The 22829-nt window shown below is 36.3% G+C and overlaps 1 protein-coding gene across 21 annotated transcripts in view; it reads right to left on the bottom strand.

The window, feature by feature from the left end:
* Positions 1 to 22829, bottom strand: part of LOC109103604 (collagen alpha-1(XXV) chain) — a 527306-nt gene that overhangs the window by 353735 nt on the left and 150742 nt on the right. For all 21 annotated transcript variants that reach the window (XR_006155246.1, XM_042728382.1, XM_042728388.1 and 18 more), the window contains exon 4: positions 21252 to 21259. Coding sequence is in view for 20 of the 21 variants with exons in the window: in XM_042728382.1 (XP_042584316.1) it covers positions 21252 to 21259 (8 nt within the window). In the remaining variant the exon portion in view is untranslated. The remainder of the gene's footprint in view (positions 1 to 21251; positions 21260 to 22829) is intronic.

Genomic DNA, 22829 nt, shown 5'->3' with positions numbered 1-22829 from the left:
GCCTGAGGCGGAGAGCCAACGAGCCAGGGGGACGCCAAGGGTTCAGCGGCAGAGGTGGAGATCTGCGGCGGAGCCGGAGCGACTGAGGACCAAGGTGAAGCTGGCGGGAGGAAGAAGCCCAATGGAGCATGTAGGACGGAGTGAGGAGGTGCAGCCAGAGGAGAGGAGTCCAGAGGCGTTGGCGGGTCACCGCCCGACCAAGGTGGAGCCGGAGAGATGAGGGAGCCCAGTGTAGCTGATGGATCAACAGATGACGGTGGAGGCGAGGAAGCTAGGAGCCGTGGTGGAGCCGCTGGGTCTACAGGCCGAGGCAGAGTCCGGGCCATGGAGGCTGGAGGTGGAGGTGAGGGATACTCTGACCCCAGTGACGCTGGAGGATGGCAGTCCTCACACATTCCGTGGCTTTCTCCCTTGTGGTGGGCTCTGTAGCCGTCTCTCGCACCTGGTCTGACGGCTTGGGCACTCTGTCCGGGGCAATCCTCCACTCAGTTGCTCGGTATTGTGCTGGCTCGCAGATCGCTCAGAGATGGTGGTCTATGCACTGGGTCCAGAGTGGATCCGACGAGACCATCCACGGGGCAGATGGTGAGTGGCGACCCGTTTCTCACCAGAGTCCACTCCATGAAGGTGGCAAATTCCTCCCGAGGACCATCTTTGGACGACAGCAATCTGCACTCTGTGTTAAGGCTTGCATCATAAAAAGAGCAGAGTGTCGTCTAGCAGAGTGTCACGTGTAGCTGGTGAGCTAAGAGAGAGACAAAGAAACTGTCCAAAAGAGACATGCATCTGCCAGAGAGACAAAAACTTTTGTTCTTAATTTTATATGCTGCTTTGTAGGCTTTGATTGTATGCGGTAACACTGCAGTCATTTTGGCAATACAAATGTAAAAATATATTGCAGTAAATGAGAAACTGTCCCGAGACTTCATGTAGGCCAAATCATTCTTAGTTTCATTATTGGGCAATTCCATCATTAAGGGCATGACATTCGCAGTCAAAACCTGAAATATAAATTCTCATAGAATGTATTCATTACCGATATATTGAACCATCTCTTTATAAAAAAAAAAAAAAGTGATGTGACATACAGCCAAGTATGGTAACCCATACTCGGAATTCGTGCTCTGCTTTTAACCCATCCAAAGTGCACACACACAGCAGTGAACACACACACACTGTGAACACACAAGAGGAGCAGTGGGCAGGCATTTATGCTGCGGCGCCCGGGGAGCAGTTGGGGGTTCGGTGCCTTGCTCAAGGGCACCTCAGTCGTGGAATTGAGGGTGGAGAGAGTGCTGTACATTCACTCCCCCCACCTACAATTCCTGCCCACCTGAGACTCGAACTCACAACCCTTGGATTGCAAGTCCGACTCTCTAACCATTAGGCCACGACTTCCCCTTATGTTTTTCTAAATCCCAAATAGAGTCCAGACATCAGAAAAGTATCCGTCTATGAACGTGTTTTATAGGCTATTTTGGATTTGGGAAATAAACATGCTTTACAAAAAAAAAATAGACCAGAGTTTTTGGGATTCAATATATTTTGTAGACGTTCTGTGATTTACAATGGACAAACCAGAAGCAACAATATCTGCAGAATGGAGAAGGGTAGACCATTCACAAAACAGAAAATATTGATTTTATTTCCATTTTCATTTTTGTGTTTCAGATGAAAAAGCAATGTTAAGGATGTGACATCTCTCCATTACGGACTGAAAGCAGAATTTATGCACACGCTTATAATTGCTTTAACAGTGATGTCTAGTAGCCTATTGAAAGTGCCTTTAGGGAAAAATGCAACCTTCATTCAAATTATATAATCAAGGAGTATTTGCTTTCGTTTTGAATTGGTTCCTTTAAAAGTAAACATTTTTCTCATGTGAGGTACCCCAGTTTTTGGTTATTTCATTATCAAGAAAACATTAAAGTGATCACGTGGGTGCCTCCCTGTCATGCATGTGCATTAATAATTTTCAGCACAAGCACTTAAATATGAATAGTATAGAGCACATTTATTTTAGGTTAATGCTACGCTATGGGATCCGCATTTAAATAAATCTTTACAAGTCTACATCCGAGACAGGTGCAGTTATAACCTGTAAATTGAAGGCTATTAGACATTTTTCATTGATCATTAGTGTTCTTGTCACAGTCATATACATGATTAAATTACTCTCATTTTTTTTTTTTTTTTTTTTTTTTATAAATTGCTTATACATTAAATAATAAACATACAAAGCAGGTTAAGTTAAATTATACAAATAATTATGAAATCCTATAGACTGTGAAGACTGCAGTTGCACATTTTGCATATGCATAACAAAATGAAATATTTTTACATGCAATGATACAAACAAACAAACAAGATTTGTAATGAAGAAAAATAGAGAAATAAGAATAAATGATGTAGCCCCTCAACACATCTCTTGAGCGTAGCACTCAGCAGCATGCACTCCGAACAATCAAATCTTTTACTCTCAGAGCAGATAGCATTTAAATAAGATAATTATTTTTAAATAAGATAATAGCGACAATGAACATTATATGACATTTGAATTAGTTTTGACGATTTGTCCTTCAGTCCGCCTGGGCATTTCTGACCCGCACTGGGCTGAATCTCTGCGATGTTCTCATTAAGAATGCAATTTCTAAAATGATATTAGAATAAATTCGTTTCATTTTTAAAATGTTATGATATGGAAAGCCTGAAACCGATTACAGCAGTATATAGACATACACAGTAGGCTATCAGTCATCAGCATGATTATAATGAGAGAACTTGAGTTTAAACTGAGGACATTTTATTAATCTGTCCCTTCTTTTCAGTTTCAATGATTTAGCTAAATCATGACAAGTTTAATTTATCTGTTTCTTATTTTAGTTAGGCCTAAATAATGGGAGCAAAATTATACAGTCCCTTACGTTGTACTAAAATAAAGGAAATAATTCATAAAATACACAACAATTTCTTAAATAGTGAACAGATATCTTTTTTGCCACGTAGTTCTTTGTCAAAATAAAGGACATGTAACCAAAATCAAAGTATTTGTGTGAAAAAAAATGCATGTTGTTTTATTAAAGGAATTTTAAAATATAAATAAAAAATTCAGTTTTGACAAATATTAAGTAATTTAATAATATTGACATTTAGAATCCATGTTGTCCTATGTAGCCTACCCTGAAATAAGTTACCGCTTTTAATGCTCCGATGCAAAGTAAACCACCATTTCTTTAAGGTAATATAACACATGATTTTATTATATAAATAATGCTTCACACCTGTTAAATGTTTCAAATCTAAAATATGGTGTAATACTTAGCTTAGCATAAATTTAAGCACAGGGTCATAGACTTAACATTTATCCTGCTTGAATTTGTTCTAAATGAGAAATGCACATAACTTCATAAGTACTAAATTTGCATCGGTGAATATTAATTATTTTATCTAGGCCTATAGTGTTTTTCTTTCATTTTCCGCCGACTGCAGCCGTCAAATGTAACATCGGAGAGGCAAAGCTGATGCCTATTAGTGAAAATGCACGTTGAACCGTTCGTTCGATAACTTGTGGTTAAAGCACCACTCAGCGGTTAAAAGCTGCAAATGCATATTGCAGACGCAGTGGTGCCCACGACGGTAAAAAGGTCATTCTGGTTGGCCACCTTCTGATACTTGCTTTTTCTGCCTACTGGTGGGATGGTCTGGATTAAAATCTCACATAACTCCCTAAATGTTTTAAATGTCATGTGTTGACATGTTTTTTGTTGGTGCAGTTTAATTTGTAAAGGTGTTCCTTTAATTAAAAACAATTAGTTTGAGATTTATACCCCATTTTTGAATGAATGAACAAATTAATTTTTGTCCTAAATAAAAAACTGATATTTAACAATTGGCTTCAAAGAGATTATCTTAATAAAAGCAGAAGGTCTGTCTCATTTTATATAGCCTACCCATATTTTTCATTATTTGTACATTATTGTAACATAATACAGGAAAACAAAATAAGTTTTTTTATGTTAATTATACTTTCAAATAAGGCTGCACAATTAATTGAATGCAATTTTCATGCACATTTTGTCAGTAAAGCCGGTTCTGTGATTCATAGTAAATCTCCATCACCTGCTTTCAGATGGAGCAGCATTTAATACACAGAGCCATAGTTCACTGACGAGCTACGTGAAAAAAAAACAAACAAACAAACAAAAAAAACAATCGTAGATGATATAATTATGAAATCGAAGAAATAGTTCGTGATAATGAAAGCTGTTTGAGTAGCTTCAAAGTGAACTACGGCTCTGTGTAGTAAATGCTGCTCCATCTGAAAGCACATGAAAATACCACATTTAATAACATGTTTTTACGCCAAACTCCAAGTCTTTTAACTATCAGAGCAGATAGCGACACAAGTTATGTGAAACACATGACATTTTTAATTAAGATAATAGCAACAATGAACATTATATGACATTTAAATTAGTTTTGACGATTTGTCCTTCAGTCTGCCTGTGCATTTGGGCTGAATCTCTGCGATGTTCTCATTAAGAATGCAATTTCTAAAATGTTATTAGAATAAATTCATTTTTAAAATGTTATGATATGGAAAGCCTGAAACCGATTACAGCAGTATATAAACTTACACAGTAGGCTATCAGTCATTAGCATGATTATAATGAGAGAACTTGAGTTTAAACTGAGTACGTTTTATTAATCTACATATATTTTTCATTATTTGTTCAACATAATACATGCAAACAAACTAAGTTTATTGTTTAAGGGTTTTTTTTGTTTTTTTTTTAAACAAACATCAACATTTGATGCAACAATTTATCTGTGGTAAGAAAGCTGTTAGAGATTTTGACATGCTTGATTTTTGTTATGTTAATTATACTTTCAAATATGGCTGCACAATTAATTGAATGCAATTTCCATGCACATTTTGTTCTGTGTTCTGTGATTCGTAGTAAATCTCCATCAACTGCTTTCAGATGGAGCAGCATTTAATACACAGAGCCATAGTTCACTGACAAGCTACGTGAAGAAAAAAACAAACAAAAAAAAACAAAAATAACAATTGCAGATGATATAATTATGAAATCGAAGAAATCATTTGTGATAATGAAAGATGTTTGAGTAGCTTCTCAGTAACCTACGGCTCTGTGTAGTAAATACTGCTCCATCTGAAATACCAAATTTAATAACATGTTTTTACTCCAAACTCACTTCATAAGAGTGTTTGAAATAAATCCTTCTGTGAGATGATGTGGCTTCTTTTTCACAGAATAAGACATTCAACCAGTGATGGACTGGCAGTAAAAAACGGCCCTGGATTTTCTACCAAACGGGCCTACAGCAACTACAAGCAGTCGTTACTATCTCACAATATTACAGCAATCCTATCACATTTGTGGCAAATAACATCACAAAACCCATGGTGACCCTGCTGACAAAAACAGTAGAAACCATCACAGAAATTTAAATGATGATTTCCACTACAAATACCATTACAAACATTACAAACCATCAAATTTTTAACCATTAAAACCATTAAATAATGGTTTCCTGTAGTGTGTTTTGGAACATATTACATTGGAATTTAGTGGCTTTAACAAAAGCCATGAATAGAAGGTGACCAATTACCAGTAGAGACCAACAAGGGCCATTACAGTTGCCATTAAAACCAATACAATTTTCATTATAACCAGTAAAACCATTACAAATTATGTGATGGTTTCTATTTTTTTATTTTTTTTATTTTTTTTTTACAGATGATTGAAATAAATGTATTATTGTATGAACTAAAATACTTGAAATCTATATAAAAAGAGCAGAATGCAAAATGTATATGACAATAATAAACATAAACCTAGAAACCTGAAACAACAGAATTCTCCAATTTGAGTATTTGTATATGTCTGTGTGTGTGTGTGTGTGTGTGTGTGTGTGTGTGTGTGTGTCATGTTAATCAGATTTAATCATCTTATAGGCTACTTCATTTACTCAATTTTCTAACTCAGTAGCTCTCAAATGTAACCCGTTGTAGAATCGCTGCTGTCTCTGGAGGGGAAACAATCCAACGCTCTCCACTGACTTTCTATTGCGGGAAGCTGCATCCTTGTCATTTCTGACTTATGACAAAAAACAGAGCAATGCCTAAAAGTTGCTATGTGACTAGGTGTACAGTAAACAAGCTAAAAAAGCCAGAAATACATTTTTATAAGCTGTCGACCCAAAAAAAATGAGCGTGAATTTTTTTTTTTCCCTCGGCCAACCCCATTCCATTTTTTCTAATTTTATTAAATGTATGTAGTGTTTTTCCAGCTGGGGTGGTGGCAGGACTATTTCCTATGGACCATGCCCCTCCCCCAACCAAGAAACATGTGTGCTCAGACTAAAAAAGACAAGTAAAAAGTAAAATAAGAACAAATAAATTAATGACAATCAATAGCAAAAACAAAAAACAATAACAATATACAAATTAAACTAACTGTATTTTAATTTTTTAATTTTGCATTCTTAAGCCCACCGGCTATTCCTGAGTCAAGCCCGCCGGCCGCCGCTCTCTCCAGCTTTACACATGATCTTTAGGGTGTCTAGTATTAATATATGCATTCACATATATTTAATTTTGTTGAGTGTGGTCATAGAATGAGAAAACATGTTGATGGTCACAATAGTGACCGGTAGGTTAACAGTGAACTTATGTATACAAAATAAATCTAGTTGCAGTTGCTAGTGAAAATGACAATAAAATGTTGCAATGACAAAATATTGCACTAAATTAAAAATTTTTGTTTTTGAAAATGTTTATAATATTTTTGTTGTAATACGCGAAGCATTAATATAAAAAAAATTGATGTTATATTTGACAAAAAAGTAATGCAGTGATGGTTGAATTTTTCATTATTTTCTTTTTCTCTGCGTTCCTATCAATGTTGCATAAGGTTTTTTTATGCATAATAGTAACCCTAGAATGTGATCAAACAGTTTAAAATAGCTATCTAGATATTTAACCATTCTTATGACTGCAGAAATATGTTATTTCAGTACACACATTATCCCACCAGTCACAATTGTGACCAAACATAAAACACAATTATTCACACACTTTTCCATAAAAAAAAAAAAAAAAAAAAAAAAAAAAAAAATCAAACAATAATTATTATTTCAAAGGGTTACTAATGACACATCATTTGGATATTTTCATGTCTGGGAAAAAAATGGGATTAAACAGGTTAATCTCACACAACATCTATAAAAAGGTGGGAGGCTTTAAAGTGCCCCTATTATAGGTTTTTGAAAATTACCTTTCATGCAGTGTGTAACACAGCTCTCAGTGAATGAAAACAGCCTGCAAAGTTTTAAATCTGAAAGTGCACCCTGTACAAAGTTATTGCCTCTCCAAGAAAGAGTCTACTCTGAATCGTTGAAACGAGTCATTTTTAAAACGAATCCCAAGCCGTTTCAACATGAAATGACTTCAACATGAAACATTAGCATATTGCCCGCTCACTTGTTGGTCTTTTCAAGTTGGTCTGAATTAAAATGCAAATTCATTCTTTGCCACTAGATGCCACTTTTGGAGCGGTTAAATAGCTGTTTCCCCGGTACCGGCTGTACACAAAGCATCACTGCGCTCACAAACGCTGCTTTATCAGGCATTACAGGCATGATGAAATTAAAATGAGACCAATCGGATCAATCACCACAGATTAGCGTCACACAAAGGAGGGGTTAGGAAAAATTAATCGCTGAGAGAATCACATGGGAGTCATTGAGCAAGTAAGGTAAAAATAAATGCATGTTATAAGACAATGAAAGTGTTTTTTAACCTTGCATGCATGTCAACCTGTTATTGGGAACACCCAAAACCAAAATACGAACCTTTAATTACCCATAATAGGGGAACTTTTAATTTTTGTTAACTTGTAACTTTTCCCCTTCTAAACTCCCTATAAACCTTTCTAAATTCCATGAACAGGCACTTTTGGCATGGAAAATTTGTTTTGTTCACAATTTCTCCTCGCATAAAGTGAAGCTATGGAACAACGAGAGCATTTTAGAAAGATCAAGTACATTAATTTTGTTTGTGATATGTTAGTTACACAAGGGAATGTTTATTCTTACAGTGATTTTATGTGTAAATACAATTTCCCTGTTGTTCATAAGGAATGTCTTACGAAGGTAAAAGCCATACCAAATGGTCTTGTTCACTTAATGAAATGTCATTAATTGTAAAAAGCGAGCAGAATTTTTTTGGTTGATGACAAAAGTATTTACAACCCAAAACGTAGTAATACAATTATAAGAAATTTGTTTCAGTAAAGAAAAAGAATTACTCTGAGGTGATTTATTTATTTATTTTTGAATGTTTTCAATAGATAAGATTAACTGAAAAAAATAAATAAAAATTTTTACAATTTTGTGTCCAAAAAAGTTACAGAACTACATTTAAAATGTTTGCATAATATATACCCCACTAATAAGATTACATCAAAATGTAGTAATGTTCACTTGAATTGTAATTTCTGTATATTCAGTACAGAGTCAATTGATCAACTTTTGTTTTGTTTTTTTTCCTCAAAATAATTTTTGTTTTTTAACTTTTTTGATAAAGAATTTTGGTCTGACTTAATGATTACATAATCATTTTGGTCAAAATTCAATTTAGACAGATTTCACTATGTCTGATGTATTGTTATTTTTTCTCATTGTAAACATAACATAGAATATTTAATACATTTATTTATTTTATTGGCAAAAAAATATTTTCATAAATGTACATTTTCTTCAACATTACCCAAATTACATAATTTTATGTAATCTAATCTTTAATCTAATTACAACACATTAACAACAAAAGTGCCAAAATTTGTGAAACTATTTAATGATCTGTTGAATGTTACATATTGAGTTACTACCTCTGTACCTTTTGTTTTACTTTTTTTCTATACATATCTTTTGTTGTCTTCCTGTATCATTTATTTTATTCATACTGTCATCCAATGTTGTATTTAGTTGCTGTAGTTATTCTTGTTTATACCTGCAAAAAAAAAAAAAAAAAAAAAAAACAATCCACCATTGTTCTGACACCGGAGCAGGTGTAGACAATAATGTCTCCTAAGCGACTGAGGTGTTGTTGTTGGATGTAATAATGAACATTAGATTGTTATTTACTCCTGAAATCTGAGCCACTGAAGACGCAGTGTTGCAGTGCACTTTTGTTTTTGAAGAGAATGCACCCATCGATCTATCTAAATGTGTATGTTCGCACGAATCATACGTGATCCAGCTTCACCTACAGATGAAGTGAGTATAAGGTTTTTTTTTTTTTTTTTTTTTTTTTTTTTTTTTTTTATGAATCTTTGCAAATCGTGTTTCCTAATAATGTGCTTGTTAGCAAGTTCCGTGGCTAAATGCAGCTAAAGTTTACAGTCTTGTGAGAATGGTCCATCTCCCCAAGGAAGAGAGGGGGAGCAGAGCTCAAAAGCATTTAAAGGGACATGCCCCGAAACAGATCACTGTGAACAGAGCTGTTTTTGAAAAGGTAAAATAGGTGTTGTTTTACACGACCATTAAGAACTTTTAACCAAAGTATGTTATTGACTTTTCATTAAGTCCCTAAAGAATCATATCAGCTTGTGGAAAATGGGCATCCGATGACCCCTTTAATAGGTTGGTCAACCCCCTAAAATGAGCATAAAACAAACCCTGAAATGGTAGAGATGGTGAGATGGCAAAGTATAAAGATGCGCACTTGGTTAGTTAGACATGAAAATTGTTGATTATATTAGCAATGCTCCACGGCAAACAACTTCCAAAGGGAAAACCAATGGAGGACTGCTGAAAATTATAATAGCAGAGCGGGAAGGAACAGATGACCACAAGTGACTGGTGCTCCTCAGCAGAATCCCAATGAGGGAGATTAGGTTAGGATAGGAAAACCACACTGGAAAACTAAGCAGGGAATGCCATGTCCTATATCCAAAGTGCATTATATATGCCCCAAAGTGCTTGTGAAAGTGAAAGTCGTGACATTTGTCAAGTATGGTAACCCATACTCGAAATTGGTGCTCTGCATTTAACCCATCCAAGTGCACACACACAGCAGTGAGAAGTGAACACACCCGCGATTGACAATCCGGAGCAGTGGGCAGCTATATCCAGCGCCCGGGGAGCAACTGGGGGTTCAGTGCCTTGCTCAAGGGCACTTCAGCCATGGGTATTGAGGGTGGAAGAGAGCGCTGTTCATTCACTCTCTCCCACCTACAACTCCTGCCAGCACCGAGACTCGAACCTGCGACCTTCTGGTTACAAGTCCAAATCTCTAACCGTTAGGCCACAGCTGCCCCTTGTGTGTGTCACATTATTGAATTCATGAAATATATATATTAATGTGTTGTCAAAAGACCCGGTACTTCGGTACCAAGTCGGTACTAAAAAAATTAAAATGTTACGGTACCAGGTTTTTTTAAGTACCAATGGTACAGAGTACCCGATCAACCCGGTCCTTGATGCATTATCCAAAAGGTGCGCAGATTTCCTTTCTTCATAAAAGCACTGAGACGTGGCAACATCAAAAGGAGGAAACACATCAAACTGACAAAACACTTTATTAAAGACAGACACCTGGATCAAATTAAATAGCTCAAGAAGGTAAGTTTCATTGTGTTTTCCATACATTGATTTATTTGTGGCGCCTGCCACAATATCAAAACTGACTGCCACAAATAGATTTTCCAAAAGGCTTTGACTTCGTTGAAAACGAATGGATGTAATTTTCATTTCATCTTGCCTGTAATGCCTGAGCAGCGTCTGTTACCGCAACACTTATTTGATTACAGCCGTTACCAGAGAAACCTCTATCTCTCCCACTCTACAAGCGCCTTCTGCTGGCAGAGAATGAATTAACATATATAAGCTGCCACAAATAGATTGCAATGCTGTGAGAAACACCGCTTCTGTTATGAATATTATTAAATATTTGAATTTAAATGTCAGATTAAAATGAACATTGCTGTTATTAGCATAGATAATCGTTAGCATAAGCATGGTTAATGCTAACATAATGAGCATTACAATTTAATGCTCCAATAACTTTTATTAGAGTCAAGAAAAAAAAAAAAAAACAGGAGAACATATGATATTTACTATTTTTACACACCAGAGTCTTTTAAATGAATTGTGAATCTAAAATATGCGTGTTAGAAAACAGGGACAGTCTGGGAGTGAAAAACGGCCCTGGATTTTCTCCCAAATAGGCCCACCAAAACTACAAACAGTCGCTACTATCTCACAATATTACAGCAAATTACAGTCGTATTTATGGCAAATAACATCACAAAACCCATGATGACCCTGCTGACAAAAACAATAGAAACCATCACAGAAATTCTAATGATTTCCACTTCAAATACCACTACAAACCATCAACTTTTAGCCATTAAAACCATTAAATAAGGGTATCATGTAGTTTGTTTTTTTGGGACATATTACATTAGGATTTAATGGTTTTAACAAAAGCCAGCAACAGAGGGCAACCAATTAACAGTAGAGAACAAGCAGCACCATTACAGTTTCCATTAAAAACAACACAATTTCATTATAACCAGTAAAACCATTATAAATTATGTGATGGTTTCTATTTTATTTTATTTATTTTTTTCAGTAGGAAATAAATGTATTATTGTATGAACTAAAATACTTGAAATCTATAGAAAAAGAGCAGAATGCAAAATGTATAATATGACAATAATAAGCATAAACCTAGAATCTAGAAATCTGAAGCAACAGAATTCTTCAATTTGAGTATTTACATGTCTCTCTCTCTCTGTGTGTGTATGTGTGTCATGTTAATCAGACTTATCACCTTATAGGTGATTTCATTTACTCTATTTTGTAAATCAATAGGCCTATCTCTCAAATGTAACCCTTTGTAGAATTGCTACTGTCTCTGTATGAATGAATGGAATATTCATGTCAGACAACGCGAAGTAATAAATAGCAGTGAACGTTTGGACTAGGGGTGTCCTGGGATTTCAGTATAGTGCTCATAGGCTATATGCTCTATAGCAGGGGTGGGCAACTTTGATAGTGACAAGGGCCAGCATTTTTTCTCCTTTATACTAAGGGGTCAGATTACTAATCCACGTTCACACACCTTTTACATTGTCTTACTCAGTTTCCTTTTTATTGAAGGAAATTAAAGTATAATTAATGTCATTTGTTTTTAAAGATTTTATTAACTGTAAAACTTGTGCAATTAAGCTAATTCAGAAGGAAAACTTGGTCAGTTGACCGCAATATCACACCAACAAATAAACATCTCAATTGCACTGTCTGTAAATTTGCAACAAACAAATGTAAAGAGGTCATATTTTTTAAAACTAGCAGTTTCCCCGGTAATGGCAGTACAAAGCAGTGCTCCTGACTTTGAAAAGTGCAGCGCTCAAGTTTATTCAGTGAAACCATAGCCTTTTGAAGTTTAATCTACATAGTAATCTATATTGCAATTCTTGTCTTTCTGTCCCCAAATTTAAGACCTCTTATAATTAAGACTTTCTGTATCATTTCCATATCCATAAACAGTAACAATACCAAGCGGAGGTCAGGGCAGGTGGCAGACGAAGAATCGGGAATTAGGAAACAGTCCGGGGTCAGATAACAGCAGAGCTGTAGTCAAGTCCAGCTTTGTCGAGTCCAAGTCAAGTCCAAGTCAAGACCGAGTCCAAAGAGGTTCGAGTCCAAGTCAAGTCCAAGTCCAAAAATTTCGAGTCCAAGTCAAGACCGAGTCCAAATGAGAGAAAAAAGGATCCTCTTCAAGACCACATACTTAACTACTGATAATGTAGCCTATGTGATGCGAGAGACAACATATCTCCTATTCTAAGAAAATTATTTTACATTATTATTTGTAATGATCAAAAACCATGTGAAAAGTAACAGCTCTGTAGGATAGGGGTCTCCAAACTAGATCCTGGAGGGCCAATGCCCTGAAAAGTTTAGCTCCAACTGGCCTTAACACACCTATCTGGAAGTTTCTAGTGTGTCTATAAGAGCTTAATTAGCTGGTTCAAGTGTGTTTAATTAGAGCTAAACTCTAAAGGACACCGGCCCTCTAGAACCGAGTTTGGAGCTGTAGGGTCAGATTATTTTTATGTACTTTATTTACATTTTATTTACTTTATAATGCTGCTGTTGCTGTGATTATGTCTGTGGTCAAAAATTAAAATGACTGATGCCTTGGCGCAGCACACACACACGCAAAGCTCAGGATATGACAAATGCGCGCAGTTAAGGCTAGAAGCGATACGTTTGGCTCTAATGGGCATGCGCACATAAATACAGCAACATTTTTGTCATACTGTACTAGGGCTTGCATCGGCGCTGTCGGAAACAATCGACTACTCCAGCATGCATTAACCATTATGCATACAAAGTGTTTGCAAGTACGACGTGAATATTAGGATTACAATATTGTGTGGAGCTGTTACTTTCTATGACCATATCTATGTTGCATGTAAAAATAAAATATGTATTGTAATAATTAGGGTTGTACCTGAAGCCGAATTACCTTATTCGGAATGGCAAGGATAACGGCTTCAAAAATTAATAACGGACAAGAAATAATTTTGCCTGAATAGTCAGCTGAAGCTGTCACAGTCTGGTGTTTGCTAGATAACAGTTGAGGCAGGGGATCAGCGCAGTATTATGCACAGACCTCTAGAGTCACGAGTGTGAAGTGAATGAATGTAAACTTTATGAATGAAAAGAGCGCAAATCAAACACCGCATTGCTGTTGCCTCTCCATGCATCTCTCAGAAATCAAAGCTTGGCAAGAGTAATATCTCATATAATAATTAATCATACACATTCTATAATTTGTTTATATTTAAAAGGCAATGATTTAAACCTTAGGCTACGATATAAAACGAATGAATGAAACAAGCACAGCGCGCTCACCAATCAAACAGCCGCGTTGCGCGCCTCAAACCAAACCAGTTCTCTCTCGAAAGTAGGCTAATAATCAGCGTAAATACAGATACATTTTCTACTTGACCTTGCATCTTTATCTTTTGCTGGTTTGCGCGGCACACGCACATTTGTTAAGTGGAGCTCACTAAACATTAAGATTCGCTTAAAGAGTTCTGCGTAATGAAAATGTGCGCATTGAATGGATTCAGTCGTGTTCAAATGATCACTAAATGTTTGTCATGACATCTCTCTGCTTGCATGATAAATACTTTTTTAGAAATTAATAATTATTTTAGTTTAACACGACATACTTGTTCAGTGATAACTATGAAAAAAAAAGATAACGGTCTTATCAAGTAACTGTACGGCGTTGTATCCGAATGCAGATACGAAAAATGTTGTGATTGTTACAGATACAAATAGCCTACTGGCTGTTACATGAAAATTTAAATATGTAATGTCATAATTATAAAGTTTTGCAAATTAACATATGTAATTGTTGCGTAAGGCTATAAATTAATAAGCATTTATTGATTAAAAAAAACTATTTAATTTGTTTTCATTTACAATAGAATGAATCACGAGTAGTCGAGTAACTCAAGTATTTTTAAAATAAATAAAAAAATCGACTAGTAGAAATAAGTGGTCTTGCAACCCCTATACTGTACAACATTGATTAGTATTTCATTATTGTAAAGGGTAATTTTAAGGCTACCTAGGTGTAGGCGTAAATAAGACACAATCTAACAGGTAGAAAATTAAATTAGAAACATCTAACTTTTCAGAACGCAGCAAGTGCGCCGCTGGTCATGCACATCATTTCCCGTAACAAAATTGAAAGCTAAGCCAAGATGGAGAAACAGCTGATCATAGCTGTACAAGGATAGCCATTTTTAAAATGAATTTATTAGCAAAGCTACTGCAATGGATTTTTAGTGCTGGAAATCCATTTATTCTTTGCTGAAACTTCTGCGTCTTCATGGAGAGCGGGTCATGTTGCTTAGCAACAGGAGACGCCACTGGAGCAAGCATAGAGCGCAGGCTACAGAGAGCTTTGGAAAAAAGGAGAAAGCAGCGCGCCTAGCAGTTTCCACATGTTTTCAGTCGCGACAACATGCAAATGTGGTTTTGTTTTGAAGGAAAATGTTTTTTTTATTTTATTTTTTTTGCTGGACTCGGTCGAGACCAACGAGAACATTTGGCAAGTCCAATGGCCAAGTCCGAGACAAGTCCGAGTGCAAACACCAACGAGTCCGAGACAAGTCCGAGACGATAGAAAAATGTCTCGAGTCCAAGACCGGACTCGAGTAATACAGCCCTAGATAACAGGGAATCAATCAATGTGGAATAAACGCTCAGAAATGTTAGCCAGGGCAGAACAAGACTTTGCAATGAGCAAGAGTTCAGAGGCAGTTTATATAGAGAGGGAAAATGGCTGCACTTGTGCAGGTGATTAGTCCAAGGTACGGGGCTGATGGGAAATGTAGTTCAGTATTCCAGCGACGGTGCTCTTCGGTGTTCGGAGAGAGCCACAGAGGCGCGGTTTATGACAACGGGGAGTGGCTGGAAACTAGCGACCTCTCCTGGTTGGAGATAGTATTAACATCATAAACAGAAAGCAATCTTTACGTGACTTACATTTCAAATATTTTAAAATTGATCATCCGAGTCTAAAATGATCCAGCGGGCTTTATTAAAAGACATAGTGGGCTGTATATGGCAGTTTCGGTTTCTTATAAGCAAAAGTAGATTGCATTAGCGCCCCCTTTTGTCGGCTGTCAACGTCACTTTATCTGACACTTTTTTTCTTTGATGATGAATCGGCCAGTTCAGTGTATTTAGTTGGCAAAATATTTTCTTTTTTTTAACCCTGATTATCAAAGACTATGTTAAAGTTTGAATTGTACGAGGAACAGATAATCTATTCTTCACTGCTATTAATTTTTACTATATCAACAGTCACTATATTAGCAGTTACTGAAAATACCAACTAATAATGCACAGACTAACAGTCTGCCTACAGCAAACGCACTAATTCAGGAATGAAACAAGTTCATGACTTTGAGTCACTGATACTCAACTGATTCACTCAAACATGCTGATTCAATCAGGAATGTGTCACTATTGTGTGTTACTTGGACTAAACTCGTTTTATTGGTGGAGAAAAAAACAAAAACAAAATAGCAGTAACTGATAATAATGTGTCTAAAATGTAACTTAGTATTAAATTCTAATTTATTGAACTGTTATATAAAAGCAACATCACTCTCACAATCATGTTGCTTTCCTGAATATCAGTATGGTTTAGAAACACCAGCAGCGTACTTTTGCTTGTTGATACACTGTAGTTGACTAGTTTCCAGCAGAGCAGCTAAAACAGTGATACCAAGTTTTAAACAATAGTATTTACAGTTTGTTGTGCATTTACTGGGATGTCTCTGCTAGTTTCTTCAGTTACTTGTTTCTTTCTAGTTTCTAGCAAAATGAAAATTCCACAATAATTGATATAGTTTGTTGCAAAATAAACTACAATTATTTGTGGCAGATTTTATGTGGCCTATTAAGTTTGATTTACAGAGCAGATTCAAGCTCTGAAATATTCAAAACAAAAAAATAAAAAAGATTAATAATAATAATAATAATAATAATAATAATAAACGAAAGGCAGGTTAAAAAAAATAAAAATAGGGCTTAAAACTTGGAAAGCCCACTCAAAGTGCTGCCCATGCTGAAGAGAGAGAGAGAGAAAAAAAAGTTTGTCAGAAGCCAAGGATTAAAAATCGAACACTGACTTGATATACCCACTTGCAGAGATTCAGATTAATTCAGGGTTTAGATGTCATAACATTAGACTTTTTTGGCTGGTTATTATTGAATGCCTCATTAGTTTTCACCTTGACTGTTGTGGTTACTGACGGTAGTAAACAAACATAAATAATCAGCGCTTCAGAGCAAATTCTTAGCTTTTCCACACATACTTCTGATATTTCCTCTATATGTGTGTTCATACCTTGCCTGTCTCACTGACATGTTAATTAGCCACAAGTTTAGCACATGTTTGAACTCAAACTCCCCTAAATGAAGGGTGATCAAAGAGCAGCTGCAGAATGTTTTTTAACAGATGCACTAAATTATGGATGAGACCAACTGTGTGGCTCTTACTCTTAAGCACATTGTATAATATTTCATCCTGACAAAGAGTTTTTCATCATGCAAAAAAAAAAAAAAAAAAAAAAGGACTCCTGTTTATATCAATATAGTAGAACACATTATTTGTTAGTGTTGGAAAGCAGCTGTAGTACAAGTACCCCTGAAAATGTATGTGTCAGTTTAGAGCAGGGGCGGACTGGCCATCTGGACGTTCTGGAGAAGTCCAGAACGGCTGTCCATCTGACGGCCGTCGGCCTGGCTGGTTCATCATCAAACAAAAAGTGTCAGATTAAGTGACGTTGATGGCCGCCAAAAGGAGGCGCTAATGCAATCTATTTTTGCTTATAAGAAACTGTTGCCAAGTCTGCGGTTTTCCCATGGAATTCATCTACTTTAACACTATTGCCGGGGGTTGTTTTTCATGTCTGCGGGTTGAAAAACGACATCAATTACATGATATTTAGCCCCTGAAAATGCTAATTTTACCAGGGGAACCCTGCCAAAACGTCAAAAGTCACATCAAAGATCGTATGTGTTGAGGAAGCGGAATTCTTTCTGCAGAGAGTCATTCTAAGGAATTTCTATAATTCATTCGTTGAAAGTATCCTGTCCTTTTCCTTTATTTGATGGTTTTCCTTTTCGTCTACAAAGAACAAAAATCGTTTGCAAGGTATTGTTAATATGTGCTAAAAAATGTTAGGTGTTCCTTTGTGAAGTCTTACGTTTTATTATGAACAGCAAGTGATGAGGATGGCACATATAATTATAGGAGACTTCACACAACCTTTGAATGATTATTTTAGGTGGATGCCCCTTGGGAGACGTTAAAGGTCAATTAGATGTTCCACAAATCGGTACAGATTTACTTTTGTAACTGAAGCAATACTTTTATATAAAAAAATTGTTGATTTAGACGATTTTTTGTATTATGTATTTGGTGTATTTTGAGTATTTGTATGTGTGTGTTGAGTGTTGTATATGTGAAGCACTACGAAAGTCTGAATTAATTGCCCAGAGAGGATTAAAGGGATAGTCCACCCCAAAATGAAAATTTTGCCATTAATCACTTACCCCCATGTCGTTCCAAACCTGTAGAAGCTTTGTTCGTCTGCCCTCAGTGGTTCAACCATAACGTTATGAAGCGAGGACAATACTTTTTGTACGCAAATAAACTAAAAATAATGACTTTTGTACAGCTCAGATTCTCCAAAATGGCGCTACTCTGATGTGGAGTTACACAGAGGAGACAAAAAGTCGTTATTTTTGTTTTATTCACGTACAAAAAGTATTGTCGTCGCTTCATAACATTACGGTTGAACCACTGATGGCACATGGACTATTCTGACAATGCTTTTTCATACCTTTCTGGACCTTAATATTGTATTTTACTTGGCAGTCTATGGGACAGTCACAAGCTTCCCAGTTTTCATCCAAAATATATATTTAATTGTGTTCCGAAGATGAACGAAGCTTTTACGGGTTTGGAACGACAAGGGGGTAAAGATTAATGACAAAATTTTCATTTTGGGGTGGAGAATCTCTTTAATAAAGCTCTAAACTAAAACCTACTCTTCAACAGCATGTTCATGACATGGACCAGTAAATATATTATAGGCCTTAAAATGACACTTAAAATACTCTTAAACTTTGACTTACTGGAAATTTGGGTAATGAAAGGAAAATGTTTGTTACATGTAATTTCCAGTCTAGCACAGCTGAACACATTCATGTTTTGTGACATCACTGTGGTTAGGCGAGTATTTAAACCATTTAAACCATCACACTATTTCCTTTCCTGCAAAAAACTACATTTTCTGTGTGACAACCGTGAAGCTGCTCAGCTAAAAGAACAGAACTGAACAGAAAAGGGGTAATGACCGATTCTGTAATTAAATAATCTTCATACAATTTTTTTTTATTTTTATTTATTTATTTATTTATTTTTTACCACATTATTCTTTTTTTTTATTCTTTATAGAAGTAACATATTAAATAAAATAAATTGTGAAGAATGTGTCATATGTGACTCTGGACCACAAAACCAGTCATAAGTAGCACAGGGATATTTGAAGCAATAGCCAACAATACATTGTATGGATCAAAATGATTGATTTTTCTTTTATGCCAAAAATCATTAGGATATAAAGATCATGCTCCATGAAGATATTTTGTATATTTCCTACCGTAAATATATCAAAACATAATTTTTGATTAGTAATATGCATTGCTAAGAACTTTATTTGAACAACTTTAAAGGTGATTTTCTCAATATTTTGATATTTTGCACCCTCAGATTCCAGATTATTCAGCTTTCAAATGATGTGTAAATCTCAACTGAAAAAAATACCCTTATGACTGTTTTTGTGGTCCAGGATCACATAAATTAAACAATATATTAATATAAATGAATGACGCCCTAGACAAAATGTTTTATGAGTGCATGGGCCTCCCTCTCTAGCATGCAATGAGTGACAAGCATGAGCCCCTGAGATTGTTTTGGAGGGGCTCTCTGGAGCAAGTTGTTTAGAGTACTTCTTTTTGGCCCCTAAAGATGTCATTGCCACTTGGTCAGTGGCACGAATAATGGTTGGCTACTCCTATTATAAAGTTGACCTGTTGTGCCTCTAAAACTAGTTCCAACTGTTATATTCAAACAGTAGGTATAGTCTGAAAAATGACTGTTTTCTAATCTCTTTTTAACATTTTAGGTGGGTTGTTATTCTTAGAATTCTTAAATAATAAGCTGTCATTACACTGTAAAACCATGACAAGCAATGAAATGGAATCAAAAGTGAAAGGAAAGGATGGAGTAAGATTGACTTTTCCATGGAAATGGAAATGCACTCAAATGACCTGTAAATGGACAAAGGCCATTGAAAACCACATAGATCCCTATTTGTCATTGGCAAGTAATAATCATTATTCACATACATACAGTTCATTTATGTAGACAGCCAGTTCTGGTCAGAATTCAAGAGTATGAATTACTTTTCTGATACAGCCCATGTAAAAAAAAAAAAATACAGTAGGCCTTTATTCTCAACATCAGCCTTAAAAATCATAATATAAAATTCAAAACCTTTGACTACAACTAAGACAAAGCATCTAACAATAAATTTGTGAGCTACACACATGCATATCCTGTATAAAAGTCTTAAAGCATGCTGTTGGGACAGTAAGGTGATGCTTTTCAAGGTATTTTCATTTATCAACAAAAATTGCTTCCTTTTTATATAATCTTTAATACTTTGCAGCCTATAAACCTAGATGGCTTTCAGGTGATGTTGATGCACACATCCATTGGACAAATATCTTACAATTCCCTTTCTAAGCACTTGAGGACTTCAGTGACCTGACCATCATCACTGCCTTTGACTGCCAGAGCTATGCATGGTTTAAATCCAAATATGGGTTGATAAGGCCAGCAGAGAGCTTCAATCCATGTGAGATAGAGAGTTCCAGTGATCAGTCTGCATATACTGAAGTGAAACTCTGTCTTTTTTTTTTTTTTTTTTTTTTGCAACATCTGGCAACCTAAAATCTTTATAGGAGGGCAGCTGTGGCCTAATGGTTAGAGAGTTCTAAAGGTTTCAGGTTCGACTCTCAGTTCCGGCAGGAGTTGTAGGTGGCATGAGTGAATAAACAGCGCTCTCTTCCACCCTCATTACCCATGGCTGAAGTGCCCTTGAGCAAGGCACTGAACCCCTAGTTGCTCCCCGGGGGCTGGAGCAAATAGCTGCCCACTGCTCCGGTGTGTGTTCTCGGTGTGTGTGTGTGTTCCCTACTCACCACTGTGTGTGTGCACTTGGATGGGTTAAATGCAGAGCACCAATTCTGAGTATGGGTTACCATACTTGGCAAATGTCATGATTGTCACTTTCTTTTCTTTTCTTTTCTTTTTTTGGAGGGTGTCGCAGGAATCCATGGACCCATTTGAATGGGAATAATGTTCTCTTTTAGGAAGAACCGTGTGTAAAATAGTAGTAAGAAAAAAGTAGATAAACGTTTATGATGTCATCTTCAGTCAAATAGACAATAATTTTTCAGTCTGAGTGTGACACAATGTTCTACCTGTTATAATGTTGAATTAGTCATGCACAAAGCATTCAGCTTGTTGTCATGGTACTTACAGGAGGTCCTGGGGAGAAAGCAGAAAATAAGAAAAATTAGTTATAATTTATTCAAATTTGTTACAGGTGAGATAATTTGCACATTTATGAAAGACATCCAGCAGCTGCTGCTGATACCCCCCAACCATGTTCCAACATTTTACTGGCTGAAAATTATGTTCTTTTTGATAAACAACATCCCTGCAGGGGGATAGAGACGGAAAAATTCCTCTACTTCTGAATACTAATTTCAATGGCACAAGAAAAGAGTAATTACATTTCTGCATTTGTTCAAGTTCAAGTTCATGTTTATTTATAAAGCACATTTAAAAACAACAAGTGTTGTACCAAAGTGCTGTACAATTTATAAACAATTAAAATAATATCAAAAGCAACAACAAATAAAAACTAATAAGATACAAATAAAAGCATGAAAAATAAACCATAAACAACTTTTAACCCAATATTTTCAGGCAACACCATAGGCTAATGAGAACAAATGAGTCTTCAATCTAGAATTAAAAGTGTCCAATGTGGGCGAGGATCTCACGGAAATTGGAAGTTCATTCCACTGTTTAGGAGCCGCAACTGCAAAAGCTCGGTCACCCTTAGTCTTTAAACGGGACCGGGGAACAGAAAGAAGCAATTGGTTACAAGAGCGGAGAGATCTTGACACAGAATATGGTTTAAGGAGATCCACAATATACTGATGTGCTAGCCCATGCAGAGCTTTATAAACAAACAGCAAAACCTTAAAATTGACTCTGTATTTAACTGGTAACCAATGCAATGAAGTGAGAACAGGAGTAATGTGCTCTCTATTCCTTGTGCTCGACAAAAGTTCAGCTGCCGCGTTCTGGACCAACTGCAAACGATGTATAGAGGAATGAGATAGACCCATATATATTGAATTGCAGTAATCAAGTCGGGATGTAATAAGTGCATGGATCACTACTTCTAGGTCTTTCTTTGAGAGGAACTGTTTTAATTTGGTGATGGATTAGAGATGAAATAAGCTTCCTTTGACGACAGAATTTATCTGCTTGTAAAATAACAAATCAGAATCAAAGACAACACCAAGGTTCTTGACTATTTTGTGCAGTGTAAAAGACAGGGAACCTAATTGGTTTCCAATATTAGTGATCCAAAAGCAATGTTCCCTTTCGATACTTCACTCATACTGCGTATGGGAAAAGCTCCTTTTTTTCCTCGATACTGAAGCCTTTTTTCAATAACACAGTGCAACTGCACTGCCATTGGTTTAATCTGTAAACTTTTTTAAACCAATGACAGCACTGCATAGCTGCGCGAGCCTGTGATGTTGCAGCGCGCCAAAGCCCACCAAAATGGGTGGGGCGCATGGCTATATAAGCAAATCGGCAGAGGAAATCAGATCTTACTCCTTCAGCGACAACTTCACTTCGCTGGATCCCTCCTGAACGCTTTCGCCTGGAACGAGGTCTCACCGTCGAAGAGGCACTGCAACGGATCAGCTGAGATCTCCCTAGCGCCGTTCCCGAGCCACATGCTTCTCGCTTCCGGCCGCTTCGGAAGTGGTTTTCGCAGCTCTAAAAGAGCTCCTCTGCATGAAGATGACGG

The sequence above is a fragment of the Cyprinus carpio genome, chromosome B7, assembly GCF_018340385.1.
Source record: "Cyprinus carpio isolate SPL01 chromosome B7, ASM1834038v1, whole genome shotgun sequence".
NCBI lineage: Eukaryota > Metazoa > Chordata > Actinopteri > Cypriniformes > Cyprinidae > Cyprinus > Cyprinus carpio.
This window is presented reverse-complemented; position numbering and strand designations above follow the sequence as displayed.